Source organism: Oncorhynchus nerka, linkage group LG14, assembly GCF_034236695.1.
Source record: "Oncorhynchus nerka isolate Pitt River linkage group LG14, Oner_Uvic_2.0, whole genome shotgun sequence".
NCBI lineage: Eukaryota > Metazoa > Chordata > Actinopteri > Salmoniformes > Salmonidae > Oncorhynchus > Oncorhynchus nerka.
This window is the reverse complement of record NC_088409.1, coordinates 51,163,999-51,179,126: the sequence shown is the minus strand read 5'-3', so window position 1 is coordinate 51,179,126 and position 15,128 is coordinate 51,163,999. Positions and strand designations below refer to the sequence as shown.

General features: G+C 40.2%; 1 protein-coding gene across 1 annotated transcript; it reads left to right on the top strand.

The window, feature by feature from the left end:
* Positions 1 to 727: 727 nt before the first annotated feature.
* On the top strand, positions 728 to 14,770 carry LOC115141414 (fasciculation and elongation protein zeta-2-like). The gene is made up of 9 exons (XM_029680244.2): positions 728 to 1,138; positions 2,056 to 2,164; positions 2,383 to 2,499; positions 2,853 to 2,988; positions 3,152 to 3,423; positions 3,769 to 3,849; positions 12,379 to 12,454; positions 12,665 to 12,730; positions 13,698 to 14,770. The coding sequence occupies exons 1-9, from the start codon at positions 831 to 833 to the stop codon at positions 13,712 to 13,714; spliced, it is 1,182 nt and encodes a 393-aa protein (XP_029536104.1). The 5' UTR covers positions 728 to 830; the 3' UTR covers positions 13,715 to 14,770.
* The last annotated feature ends 358 nt before the right edge of the window (positions 14,771 to 15,128 follow it).

Below are 15,128 nucleotides of genomic sequence, written 5' to 3'. Positions count from 1 at the left end.
AGTTATGTTAGCTGTTATGACATATTATGACAGGGTTATGACTGTCATAACATGACATGAAGCTGGGTGTCAAGGAAAGTGTTACTTTACAATAGGCTAATTAGTATGAAATAATTATGTTGTCATGCATGTGTTGTGCAGTTGAACATTCTGTCATTCTTTCCAAGAAAACCTATTTCTTATTTTTCAGATGTTGGGGTGCTGCTTTGTAGTGTTGCTATACAAGAGCAAAAAGGTGTTGGCACAGAATGTTTGCAAACCAATGTCAAATTAGTCCCTGAAACATCAAAATGTCTAGTCATTCTCTGGTGACTGGCCTGAATTTAACTGGAGCCTAGCGTATCTACTATTATTGTGTAAATGTCATTACACTCCATAGTTTGGGTCTTGGGACCATAAATTATTTAATGTTCTAGATTATTGAAAATAATCTGCCAGATCATTTGTTTGGCCTCTATCTATGTCAGTACATTTGGTTACGTTTTTGTGTCAAAGGGTCATTTTGTGAGAGGGAAGCCCGAACTGAAAGGAACCCCAGGCTCCATTTTCCTTTGACCTTAGTGTTCAGTGATTGCAGATCTGTAAAACCCAGAAGGGTGTAAGCAATAATGCGTATGCTCCCCGAATGTTGTTATATTACCATATTGCTTGCACCTATCCTGCTTGTATAGATCTGCAAACCCCAAGAGGTTAGGACCTTGGAGGTGGCGAAAAATAGTTTTCGGACGGGTCCACAGAGACACAGCTCGCACTGGAGGATGCAGTGTCCTGACATTACATCGCCGCATACATCATTCATCAGAGGCACATAGGGTGTTTCGCGCGCAGGCATGGCGGCGCCCTTTGCGCATTTCGATGATGATTGGCACGATTTTAAGGAATTTGAGCCGGTTTCAGAGCAGGGGACTCGGATGGAACGAGTAAACTTGGTTGTCGAAAAGGTGACAGACGTTCTGAAGGTCCTTCCAGAGCTCAACAACAGCTTTTCGGGCGAAATGGGCAGTTTAAAGTCCATGGAAGATCTGGTGAACAATTTAGACGAGAAATTGACAATGTGTTTCCGAAATTTCAACACCAAAGCTGAGAACATTGCCCCTGTAAACATTATCGCCGAGGACACAACACTGAGGAACGACGAGTGAGTAAGCTAAGTGACTCGTGGCCAAAGTTAGTTCGTCCCTTGCAACATACTATCACATTTCAATGTCTCGCTGTGCATAATTGCGTTCCACTCATACATGCAGTCACGTGTATTGATAGTTGATGCAAGCTGCCAACATTCAACATTGTATTAGAAAGGCGTATATCATATTTACACCTATGTTTTTCATGCATTATTGTGGCTATGCTCACTGCCAGTTATGCTGATGACTTGTCAATAAGCAACGTTATCAGTGGTCATGTGACTTCTCCGTCAAACTAAATTTTAGAACTCACATAATCTCTGTTGAAAACATGTCGGTGCATGGTGTCCCAAATATGCCTAACAAAGACATCCCACTAAACTCTAGATTAGAATGTTGACCCAAATACCCTTCCCTGGAGTTCAGAATAGGACAATTCACATCTATCCCCTCCTAAAAGATGAAATATTTAATGCCTTGGGTAGAGATAGTTTATCCCACTGATCTGTCTGTGGTTAATAAATAGTTAGCCTAATACCATGCTGTTTATAAATGATATATTGGTTAATAATGTCTCACCTTTTCACTATTCATAATACTGTCTTAAAGCAGTGCGCCTGTAGCATTTATCAACAGCCCAAACATATCGCACAGCTGGAGGATTAGTCCTCATTTTACTGCTTCCAATGTATGTTTTTGATCGAAAATGTACAGTCTCATCTGGGTAAATCTTTTGTAAGATGTTTGTGACCTTGTGGCATCTGTCGCTTGGTAACCAATATTTGGCTACATGCACAGTGCAGTGTCATTATCCCAAATATAACCACTGTTGACCATTATTAGAAGTTAGCTATCACTTCTCTACATGGGCTTTGGACCTAGAGACGGTGGTGTTCACTTTTATGTGTCTCTCATCTCATTTCCCACACAGGATCTGGAATGCTCTTGCAGATAATTATGGTAATGTCATGGCAGTAGACTGGAAACAGTCTAGAACCCGCACCCTCCATCTCCCCAGTCTAAACCTCGAAAAAAAAACAGTGAGTCAAGTTCTTGCTTCATAGAGGGCTCTCTCTTTGCCTCTTTGTCTTTGTCTCTTTCCTTCCATCCCCACTCTCTCTTTCTCCCTATATCTCTACCACTCTCCCTCTCCCTGCCCCTACCTTCCTGTCCAATCTGTTTATAGCTCCAATCTAAAATTCAGATTTCATTGTGCCAGGATTTAGTTTTGATTAAATCCCTTCCCCTGACCTGTCAGAGGGTGGATGATGCAACACTGGAGCTGTCCGACGATGAGGAGCTGAGGGAACAGATGGACATGCACACCATCATCGTCTCCTGCCTCAATGACGAACCCCTCTTCACCGCAGAACAGGTAGAGCTACCCACCAATTTACCAACCTACCAACCCACAGCTCTGCCTGGAATAGACCAAGATTGACCTGCACTTTATCAAATATAGAATACAGTGGAGCAGAGCTGGGTATGGGGCTTGTACCTGTTGATTGAATGTGCTTCACATAGACAGATGACAGGTGGACTGAGCCGGTGTTTGTGTGTTAACCAGAGTTGGAGTCTATTCTATTGACATTTCCAGTCAATTCAAGAATGAAATGTCATTCCAAGAAATGGAATAGCACTACATAGAGAAATTCTATGTCCAATGCAACAGACAGGAATAGAAATGGAATTGATCCCAAGTATGTGGTGTTACCGTGTGTATTGTAGGTTATTGAGGAGATAGAGGAGATGATGCAGGACTCTCCTGACCTGGAGGCAGAGCAGAACCACCCCTCTCAGTCAGACCTCTCCATGCTCTCTCTAGACATCCAGCGCTCCAGAACAAACCACAGCTATGAAGAGCGTGAGTATATCTCTGTCAGTTAGGTGTGTGTGTGCATGTGTGTGTGTGTGTGTGTGTGTGTGTGTGCAAATGGTGTGAGGGAGGGTTAGAGGGAGGTTGAAAGTGTGTTTGCATTCTTATGCTACATTTCTGTCTATGTGTGGTTGTGTGTGTGTGTGTGCAGGAGAGAGGACCCTGTGTTTATCAGAGCTGAATGAGCGGCTAGAGGAGGTGGAGACGGCCATCAGACGTTACAGTGAGGAGCTGATTCAACACCTGGCCCTCAGGGACGAACTGGACTTTGAAAAAGAGGTGAAGAACAGCTTCATCTCTATCCTGATAGATGTGCAGAACAGACAAAAGGAACACAAGGAACTACTGAAGAAAAAGAAAAAACTCAAGAGTGGTGCCGGGGCCCCGCAGGGTCGACCAGAGAGAACACAAGCACTAGGATCAGTGAGTGACACCATCCATGCTGTGCGTGCACACACACACACAAACACACACACAATGCCTGCTGATCCACTGTTTCATGGCATTGCTTACATTCAGAGTGGACAGTTTTAGTAACCTTTTAAATTGTATTCAGACCTTATACAACTTATTTATTGCTTGTGCAGATGTCCCCCTTATTACTTTCTTGATACCTTATTACTTTGCTCTTTTTACGAACTAATTTACTGGTTTATTGTTTTGGCATTTTTGACCTTTCATACCTTGCGTATGGTTCCTTATCTCTTCACCTGCTTGTTTGCTGTTTGTGTGCCTCTTACTTCTCTGCATCACTTCCTTCCTCTCCAGCGCTTCAGTATGGAGGGCCTCTCCTCTGCCATTCAAAATGGCTTCTGGCAAACTTTTGGGAGTGGTGGCATTGAAAGACAGGTGCCTATATTTCTCTCTTTCTCTCTGTCTGTTGCCCTCTTCATTGGTGCTGTGTGTGTTTTTGTTGGTCAACTAGATGGTAGTTGTACATGAAGTACAATTGGTGGGACTTGCTTTAACTCTTTAAAAGTATTTTTGTGTTAGTGGTAGAAGTTTAACACTATTTAAAGCAAAACAGTTGCATATACTCAAAGTTTATTGAAGTAAAATAATTAATTTGATAAACTACTATATCAACCGTATTAATTTGGATTGTAGGGAAGTTAGATCACAAAAATGTCTTAGCTACAGTTGTTGCTTTGAAAACTTAACCTGTTGAGTGTAGGGGGCAGTATTTTGATGTTTGGATGAAAAACGTACCCAAATGAAACTGCCTATTTCTCAGGCCCGGAATCTTGAATATGCATATAATTATCAGATTAGGATAGAAAACACTCTAAAGTTTCCAAAACTGTCAAAATATTGTCTGTGAGTATAACAGAACTGATATTGCAGGTGAAAACCTGAGGAAAATCCAACAAGGAAGTGCTGTTTTTCCTGAAAGCTTTCTGTTCCATTTCCTGCCTTCACTCCATTTAAAGGGATATCAACCAGATTCCTTTTCCTATTGCTTCCCCATGGTGTGAACAGTCTTTAGACATAGTTTCAGGCTTTTATTTTGAAGAATTAGCAAGAAAGATCACATCGCGTCATTGTATTGCTGGGTGCCAGCAGCGGATACTATTTGTGTAAGGATTGTTGTCGGGAGAAGGAGAAGAGGACCAAAGTGCAGCGTGGTACGTATTCATAATACTTTTAATGAAGATGAATACCAGAACAAAAACAACAAACCGACAAACGAACAGTTCTGTAAAGGTGCAACAAAAACACTAAACAGAAAATAACTACCCACAAACACAGGTGGGAACAGGCTACCTAAGTAGGGTTCTCAATCCGAGACAACGATTGACAGCTGCCTCTGATTGGGAACCATACCAGGCCAAACACATAGAAATACAACACACAGAACAAAACAAAGACTGAAAAACATTGAATTCCCACCCCAACTCACGCACTGACCAAACCAAAATAGAGGCCTAAAAAAGGAACTAAGGTCAGGACGTGACAATTTGGAAGTGACCGCTCGAGCCTGGTAGTGACCGCTCAAGCTTGTGGATTTCTGAACATAACGCGCCAACCAAATGGAAGTATTTTGGATATAAAAATAATCTTTATGGAACAAAAGGAACATTTATTGTGTAACTGGGAGTCTCGTGAGTGCAAACATCCGAAGATCATTAAAGGTAAGCGGTTCATTTTATTGCTTTTCTGACTTTCGTGACCAATCTACTTGGCGGCTAGCTGTTTGTAATGTTTTGTATACTGAGAGAGATGTCCTTATATAAACGCTTGGTATGCTTTCGCCGAAAAGCTTTTTTGAAATCAGACAACAAGCTAAGCTGTGTTTTGCTATATTGCACTTGTGATTTCATGAAAATAGAAAAAAAAATAGTCATTTAATTTGAATTTGGCGCTCTGCAATTCAGCGGATGTTGACAAATGATCCCGGTAACGGGATGCGTGCATCAAGAAGTTAAAGAAGAAACACATAGAACAAAGCATTCTTTTGTTAGAAGATGGGAATAAAAAAACGGATCATGTGGGCAACACTCTTAGGAAAGCAAAGAAACTCTGATTCAATCATGCTGTGGGTTTCAGATAAATAGATGCACAATTTACATTCGAAGTTTGATTTTAGGTGAATGATGATGTAATGATTAGAAAGTTTTACGCTATTATTTTGGGAGAGAAATATCTAGTGGTGACAACTCTTTAAAAGTATTTGTGGCCTCCCGGGTGGCGCAGTGGTTAAGGGCAACTCACAATTGGCCTAGCGTTGTCCGGGTTAGAGAGGGGTTGGCTGGTAGGGATATCCTTGTCTCATTGCGCACCAGCGACTCCTGTGGCAGGCCGGGCGCAGTGCGCGCTCACCAAGGTTGCCAGGTGCACAGTGTTTCCTCCGACACATTGGTGCGGCTGGCTTCCGGGTTGGATGCGCACTGTGTTAAGAAGCAGTGCGGCTTGGTTGGGTTGTGTATCGGAGGACGCATGACTTTCAACCTTCATCTCTCCCGAGCCCGTACGGGAGTTGTAGCGATGAGACAAGATAGTAGCTACTAAAAAAAAATTGGATACCACGAAATTGGGGAGGAGACGGGGGAAATTCACAAACACATTTTTTTTTGTGTGTGGTAGTTGAAGAACTACAGTGCCTTCAGAACGTATTCACACCCCTTGACTTTTTCCATATTTTGTTGTGTTACAGACTGAATTTTAAATACTAGTTACTCCACAATACTAACCTAAATGACAGAGAATAAAGAAGGAAGCCTGTACAGAATACAAATATTCCAAAACATGCATCCTGTTTGCAATAAGGCACTAAATTATGTGCAAAAAAATGTGGCAAAGAAATGAACTTCATGTCCTCAATACACAGTGTTGTGTTTGGGGCAAATCCAACACAACTGCATCATGTTATGGGTATGCTTGTCATCAGCAAGGACTAGTGAGTGTTTTAGAATACAAATAAATGGAACAGAGCTAAGCACAGGCAAAATCCTACAGGAAAACCTGGTTCAGTCTGCTTTCCTACAGACACTGGGAGACAAATTCACCTTTCAGCAGGACAATAACCTAAAACACAAGGCCAAGTCTACACTGGAGATGCTTACCAAGATGACATTGAATGCTGCTGAGTGGCCTAGTTACAGTTTTGACTTAAATCGTCTTGAAAACCTATGGCAAGACTTAAAAATGGCTGTCTAGTAATGTTCAGCATCCTATAACGGCCACGTTGAAAGTCACTGAGCTCTTCATTCTGCTGCCAATGTTTTCCTATGGAGATTGCATGGTGGTGTGCTCGATTTTATACACCTGTCAGCAACGGGTGTGGCTGAAATAGCTAAATACACAAATTTTAAGGGGTGTCCGCATACTTTTGACCATGTAGAGTACATAAACACATTATGGCACACAAGAAACCTGTCTGTTTCACGCCTGTCTGAGTAGATTAATCTATTGCGGAGGCCGCGGGGATGGCACATTTACTCTTAACTCCCATCATTTCTAATCTACAATGTTTGTTTGGCCTTGGTAATTTCTGTTAATGCACTCAATATATTATTATTTTTATTACAATTTTACCGTTGTCATTGTAGGAGTGGACACATTGTTTGCAGAGCGCACAACTTAGGCTGTGAGAAAAAAGATATGGTTTATTTCATTCCATGTATGAGTTGTCAATTTATTTTTGTCTTTTGTTTTGAGCACTCCTGTCAATCTTGAGTAAGGGACACACAACTGATTACGCATATAGAAGAAGGACTAGTCTACTTGGTCTGCGAGCAAATGTAGGTCTATATTTGTGCCCATTTGAGGATCTAATACTACTTATGATTGTCTTAACTCACCATCACTGTGGAATTTCTGAAAGTAATTTTTTCTTCATATCAAGCAGCGAGTAGACAAAGTCTGTTTTTACATCCATTGAAAATTACAGTTGTTCCTCAACACAGCCTATTTGAAACATCTTTCCAGCTCGCTCCCTTTCGATTACAGCTCAGCATGAAAGGGGAAGAAATGTCATGCTCTGATCTGGTGGAAGCGTCATAAAATAGGTCTACCTGATTACTTCTTATCCCTTGTGCAAAATAGCCTGCAGCTGTGTCTGTCTGTCTAGAGTTCACTGGAGCTGGAAACTCTGAGGACCCAGAATATTTTATACAATGTTGCAAGTTTGCTAGCAGGAGCTTCAGGCCAGACCAAGTTAATATAATAGCTGACACAATGCAAGTTCCTTGCAGACAGGTCATGCATAGCCAATGTGATTTAGATAATATTTATTTTTATCAGGATATTTTCTACCTGCAGGTTGCAATGTTTTTATTTGTTGTCTTTATGTAGGCTATTTTTACATATTGGCATTGAAAATAAAAGTTACTTTTAGATTTGTATAATTTTCATTTAGATATAATTTAGATTTACCACATAACATTAATTTTGAGACATGAAGACTTTATAAATTACATTAAATTAAAGTTCCATGTAAATGTGCATATAAAAATCATAACTGGCATGTAAGATCAGTAGAAATGGTATGATAACTTGGCACTCCAAATGGAAAAGGTTGCCGACCGCTGGTGTAGCCCAAAGTCAGGAGCTTAACAGCAGAGACAGAATCTGAGAAAGCCAGCAACAACAGGAGGAGGAAGGTCAGGAACAGGTGTTTTTCTTCTGGGTAGGCTACATTGATCTCTGGCTCTCTCTTTAGTAATTAAAAAATATATATAAATATTATTTCACCTTTATTTAACCAGGTAGGCATTTACAATTGCGACCTGGCCAAGATAAAGCAAAGAAGTTCGACACATACAACGACACAGAGTTACACATGGAGTAAAACAAACATACAGTCAATAATGCAGTAGAAACAAGTCTATATACGATGTGAGCAAATGAGGTGAGATAAGGGAGGTAAAGGCAAAAAAAAGGCCATGGTGGCAAAGTAAATACAATATAGCAAGTAAAACACTTGGAATGGTAGATTTGCAGTGGAAGAATGTGCAAAGTAGAAATAAAAATAATGGGGTGCAAAGGAGCAAAATAAATAAATAAATAAATAAAATAAAATAAATACAGTAGGGAAAGAGGTAGTTGTTTGGGCTAAATTATAGGTGGGCTATGTACAGGTGCAGTAATCTGTGAGCTGCTCTGACAGCTGGTGCTTAAAGGTAGTGAGGGAGATAAATGTTTCCAGTTTCAGAGGTTTTGTAGTTCGTTCCAGTCATTGGCAGCAGAGAACTGTAAGGAGAGGTGGCCAAAGAAAGAATTGGTTTTGGGGGTGACCAGAGAGATATACCTGCTGTAGCGCGTGCTACTGGGTGATGCTATGGGTGATGCTATGGTGACCAGCGAGCTGAGATAAGGGGGGACTTTACCTAGCAGGGTCTTGGAGATGACATGGAGCCAGTGGGTTTGGCGACGAGTATGAAGCGAGGGCCAGCCAACGAGAGCGTACAGGTCGCAATGGTGGGTAGTATATGGGGCTTTGGTGACAAAACGGATGGCACTGTGATAGACTGCATCCAATTTGTTGAGTATGGTATTGGAGGCTATTTTGTAAATGACATCGCCGAAGTCGAGGATTGGTAGGATGGTCAGTTTTACAAGGGTATGTTTGGCAGCATGAGTGAAGGATGCTTTGTTGCAAAATAGGAGGCCAATTCTAGATTTAAGTTTGGATTGGAGATGTTTGATGTGGGTCTGGAAGGAGAGTTTACAGTCTAACCAGATACCTACAGTGGGGCAAAAAAGTATTTAGTCAGCCACCAATTGTGCAGGTTCTCCCACTTAAAAAGATGAGAGAGGCCTGTAATTTTCATCCTAGGTACACTTCAGCTATGACAGACAAAATGAGAAAAAAAATCCAGAAAATCATATTGTAGGATTTTTAATGAATTTATTTGCAAATTATGGTGGAAAATAAGTATTTGGTCACATACAAACAAGCAAGATTTCTGGCTCTCACAGACCTGTAACTTCTTCTTTAAGAGGCTCCTCTGTCCTTCACTCATTACCTGTATTATTGGCACCTGTTTAAACTTGTTATCAGTATAAAAGACACCTGTCCACAACCTCAAACAGTCACACTCCAAACTCCACTATGGCCAAGACCAAAGAGCTGTCAAAGAACACCAGAAACAAAATTGTAGACCTGCACCAGGCTGGGAAGACTGAATCTGCAATAGGTAAGCAGCTTGGTTTGAAGAAATCAACTGTGGGAGCAATTATTAGGAAATGGAAGACATACAAGACCACTGATAATCTCCCTCGATCTGGGGCTCCACGCAAGATCTCACCCCATGGGGTCAAAATGATCACAAGAACAGTGAGTAAAAATCCCAGAACCACACGGGGGGACCTAGTGAATGACCTGCAGAGAGCTGGGACCAAAGTAACAAAGCCTACCATCAGTAACACACTACGCCGCCAGGGACTCAAATCCTGCAGTGCTAGAATGTCATATGGTCAGATGAATCCAAAATATAACTTTTTGGTAAAAACTCAACTCGTCGTGTTTGGAGGACAAAGAATGCTGAGTTGCATCCAAAGAACACTATACCTACTGTGAAGCATGGGGGTGGAAACATCATGCTTTGGGGCTGTTTTTCTGCAAACGGACCAGGACGACTGATCCGTGTAAAGGAAAGAATGAATGGGGCCATGTATCGTGAGATTTTGAGTGAAAACCTCCTTCCATCAGCAAGGGCATTGAAGATGAAACGTGGCTGGGTCTTTCAGCATGACAATGATCCCAAACACACCGCACGGGCAACGAAGGAGTGGCTTCGTAAGAAGCATTTCAAGGTCCTGGAGTGACCTTGCCAGTCTCCAGATCTCAACCCCATAGAAAATCTTTGGAGGGAGTTGAAAGTCCGTGTTGCCCAGCAACAGCCCCAAAACATCACTGCTCTAGAGGAGATCTGCATGGAGGAATGGGCCAAAATACCAGCAACAGTGTGTGAAAACCTTGTGAAGGCTTACAGAAAACGTTTGACCTCTGTCATTGCCAACAAAGGGTATATTCCAAAGTATTGAGATAAACTTTTGTTATTGACCAAATACTTATTTTCCACCATAATTTGCAAATTAATTAATTAAAAATCCTACAATGTGGTTTTCTGGATTTTGTTTCTGTCATAGTTGAAGTGTACCTATGATGAAAATTACAGGCCTATTTTTAAGTGGGAGAACTTGCACAATTGGTGGCTGACTAAATATTTTTTTGCCCCACTGTAGGTATTTGTAGTTGTCCACGTACTCTAAGTCAGAGCCGTCCAGAGTAGTGATGTTAGACAGGTGGGCAGGTGCAGACAGTGATCGGTTGAAGAGCATGCATTTAGTTGTACTCTTATTTAAGAGCAATTGGAGGCCACGGAAGGAGAGTTGTATGGCATTGAAGCTTGCCTGGAGGGTTGTTAACACAGTGTCCAAAGAAGGGCCAGAAGTATACAGAATGGTGTCATCTGCGTAGAGGTGGATCAGAGACTCACTAGCAGCAAGAGCGACATCATTGATGTATACAGAGAAGAGAGTCGGTCCAAGAATTTAACCCTGTGGCACCCCCATAGAGACTGCCAGACTGCCAGAGGTCCGGAGAGCAGTTGATTGGTTACTAAAACAGCTCTATCGGTTGATTGGTAGAAGCTATTCTTAATCCGTTGCCAGATTTGAATAGCAGAGAAGTAGACGAAGATGTCATACCCATAACTTTTTGCCTAAATTTCAGTTGTTTATAAAAAGTTTCAGAAAATGTTGTTGATGCTGTTACTAAAATAGCTGTTACTTTGTATCAGATTTGAAAAGCAGAGAAGTAGATGAAGATTTCATATGCTCTGACATTTTGTAATAGTTGTTGACTAACTGGTTAAATTAGATGATTTGTGTTTAATTTACAGTGAATGGAATGTTGGAATTGATGATGTCACAATGTGGCCTTTAGAATGTCGAGGAAATTGCCATGAAAGTGGATGGAGGACAAAAAGGACAAAAAAAATGTACAACTTAAAAAGTATAAAATGTCATTTAAAAAAAGTATTAAATATATATATATTTTAAAGTGGTATGTAAGCACACTGGTTCTGACCAGTATGTGCTAAATAATAATAATAAAATGTCAGAAGTATGACGAAGATTTAAAGTCTGGACTTTTGCTTCGCAAGTCCCACCTAAAAATGCTGATTCACCCAGCGTCACATTTCCATAAACTGAACATGAATTACTCGCTGTCTCACCTCTCTGCTGTCTTTAAGGAGTCTTAACAAACATCACCAATTGCCTTTCTACATTGGAGCAGCAATTGAACAATTGTTTTTAGCATGTACAGTACCTAGTGAAAGTCTTCACACCCCTTGCACAGTTTTCATATTTTTCTGCCTTAAAATTACATGTAAAAAGGGATTAAATTAGATATTTTTCCCCTGACCAATCTACACAATCTACTACACAATTTCAATGTAAAGGAAAATTATAGAAAATGTTCTTAATTAAATAGAACAAAAAACGAAGATGCCTTGATTGCATATGTCTTCACACACCATAGTTAATACTTGGTGGAAGAACTTTAGGCAGCCATTACAGCTGTGAGAGGAACATTTGTGTAAAGTTGGTAGGATCTCATTCAAAATGATTCACAGCTGTAATGCGGCAGGATGGTGGTTCCACCAAGTATTAACTCTGGGGTGTGAAGACATGTGCAATCAAGACTTGTTTTTTAATTTGTATTCATTTGGAAAATGTTCTATAATTCTTCTTTCACTTTGAAAATGTGGGATAGGTTGTGTAGATCAGTAGGAAAACAATATAACGTGTAATTGAATTTTAAGGCAGAAAAATGTGAAAAGTGTACAAGGGGTGTTTACACTTTCACTAGGCACTGTACTTATTCTCTCTTTTTCTCTATTGTTTCTGCCCCATGGTCTCTCTTAGTATCTGACCACAGTCATCCCATATGAGAAGAAAGGAGGCCCTCCATCGGTGGAAGATCTTCAGATCCTTACCCAAAGTAAGTGGCACCTTAGTAAGTGGCACCTGTAAGGTGCAGAGCATTTATCCCCCACCCATCACATGAATCTTAAATAAATAAAAACATTTGTGCTACTTGAAGTACAGGGTACAGTTGTTTATCTAGTGTTATAGATGGTTGACATACCCTGGTCAAATACATTACTGGAATAAATACATTTTTTCTGATTGGTTTGTGTTTCTGTTGCAGTCCTGCAAGCTATGAGAGACGACAGTGACAAGGTGCCCAGCCTTCTGACAGACTACATTCTCAAAGGTGAATACACTCAGCCTCTCTCTATGTACATTTTAACATTAGTAGGCTATACTGAGTTATGTGTTGTTGGCATACTGTTGTCTCTGCATTTTTGTATAGTTGATGTCTCTCAATTTTTGTAGAATTCATATAACGTTTATTGATAACTCATGATTTTCACATTAGGCTATTTTAAACTAGGCTGTTCTACTTTTAAGTTGTTGTGCCTTTTATTGTGTGTGTGTGGTACATGGCAATTTACAGTTGAGTGATCTCCTTTTTCCTTCATTCATTTCTTTAAAAAAAAATCTCTCAATTTTTTGTTCAATGTCTCGCTGCATTGTACTTGCTAGCTCTGGTGTGAGAGCCATGGACAGAGAGGTTTGTGGCACACATTCAGACACTGTACTGTGTGGTGTAGTTCACTCATTGCGTGAGAGCACCCCTAGTGGCCACTGAGCTTTAGTGTAATGTAACCGTACCCTGCCGTTGTGTCCTGTCACTGCCCTGCCCCACCCCTCACTGTCACACTGCTGCTGTTTAGGGTATGGTAGACCCCATTGCTGCTCCTGTTGGTGTCACAAAGTTATCCCTGACCCACGACCTTGCTTTGCCTAACCCTTCACATCCTCAAGTGATCCTAAATGGACCTTACGGGTTCTACTAAAACGCTCCCTGGGAATCACTACTTTTACAACCATTGGAACCGGTTTCTCCCTCTGGGCTCACTGAATACTAAATGGCTGTATTGGCATATTGTGTATTGTTGCCGTATCTGTTTCAAGTGCGTTTGGATTGCTTGAGACTGTTTTCCTGATCAAACCAAGATACAGGTACTTGGTTATTTTATTTCTCCTGTTTTACTATTTCATTCCTTTTTCTCCACCCAAGCCTGTTCTATTTCTTACTTTATATTTTCCCGTAGTAGCCTAACTGGCATTCACACCTAGTCTTAGCCATAGTCATTAATATGTGTTTTTTTCCACAGTGCTTTGCCCAACATAGACTGGAAGGACAATAACTGACATTTTGGAAACGAGGTGAGATCTGGTTTCAATGTCAACAAGCAAAATGAAGAGGACTTGCTCAGTGTATAAAAAATAAAAACATAAGAACACTTAATTTATTCTTAATGATGCATGGTATTTTACCAGTTGCTCCTTTTTGTGTAATACCCATAGATGTTTTATAGCTCATTCAGTTTTATTTTCTCCGTGTTGAGCATGGTGATTTCACAAACCTTGTGTATTTGACTACTTCAAGTATTTAAAAAAAAAATGTTTTTACTTTATGTACAGTGTAAAATTCAGTTCTCAAAGTCATAAGAAAGATACTCATACATTCTAGTGTAGCATCTACTGTATGTGGCTGATTTCAACAGCCTTTTTGGACGAAAGGGAGCCTTATATTTTTGGCCCTGAAGTAAGATCGAAGCTACTCATATCCAAAGGTTTGTGTCTTAATTGAATTAACCTAATCTGAAGGTCTCAGAAACGACTGAGCTGCACTCCACAGCACTTGTAATATCAGGGATATGAAACATTTTAGATTAGTTTTTAAAGTGCTTAAATACATTTCAGTAATAAAATAAACCTTGAACTAAATACTAACATTTTTCTACACAACTCAGTCCACCATTTGGCCTCTCTAAAAGCACTGCACATGTATTTTGTAGTCATAGCTAAATACTGTAGTAGTACCATTGTTGTCATACTTAGAAGGAATTGCAAAGGTAATGTGAACAGCACTGTAATTAATTACAGAGCACTGATGTGACTACTAGCTATGCATTTGAGTAAATAATGACTCACTGAAGCCCTGAATCAGAGGCACCATGCAGCCCAGACCTGGCCAGCCTGTGAAGGCTGTGCACACAAGCTGGGCATTATTATATTTCTATACACAATAAATTAAGATGCCTTTGTATTTGCCAGAATTTTTTGTACATTGACTTATTTTTGACAAAATGTTATTATACTAAGCTACTTATCTGCTAAACTATTAATTTACTTTGTAAATATTTTATTTCAAATATATGTATAAAGTCAATGATAAACCCAATTTAATCTGGTTTTGTTTCATTACTGAGTCAACTCCCTTTTAAAAAAATCCTTGCTCATACAGCATACTCCAGCTACACGTCAATGACAATGATATGGAACAACATAGAAAACTTATTTTAGTTATGCAAACTCAACCTTGCTTTTAGCCAATACCCCCGGCCAGTACTTTTAATATTGTAACAGGGAGCCATGCTCTTTCAATGCCACTGTAGTCTAATCCTCATTGGAACATGGGAAATCATAAAGCTACTGTTATATGGAACACGAAACATTGACAGTTAACACATTTTTCAAACTCCAACTAGGAGAAAAACATTGGAAAGAGGAACAACAAATAGTTTGTGCAAATGTGAGAG

Excerpts from the sequence above, each read along its gene's own strand:
- LOC115141414 (XM_029680244.2), top strand. The coding sequence starts at position 831 with ATGGCGGCGCCCTTTGCGCATTTCGATGATGATTGGCACGATTTTAAG. Across the intron at positions 3,850-12,378 it reads GTGGTGGCATTGAAAGACAG|TATCTGACCACAGTCATCCC; the intron begins GTGCCTATATTT and ends GGTCTCTCTTAG. Across the intron at positions 12,455-12,664 it reads TCTTCAGATCCTTACCCAAA|TCCTGCAAGCTATGAGAGAC; the intron begins GTAAGTGGCACC and ends TTTCTGTTGCAG.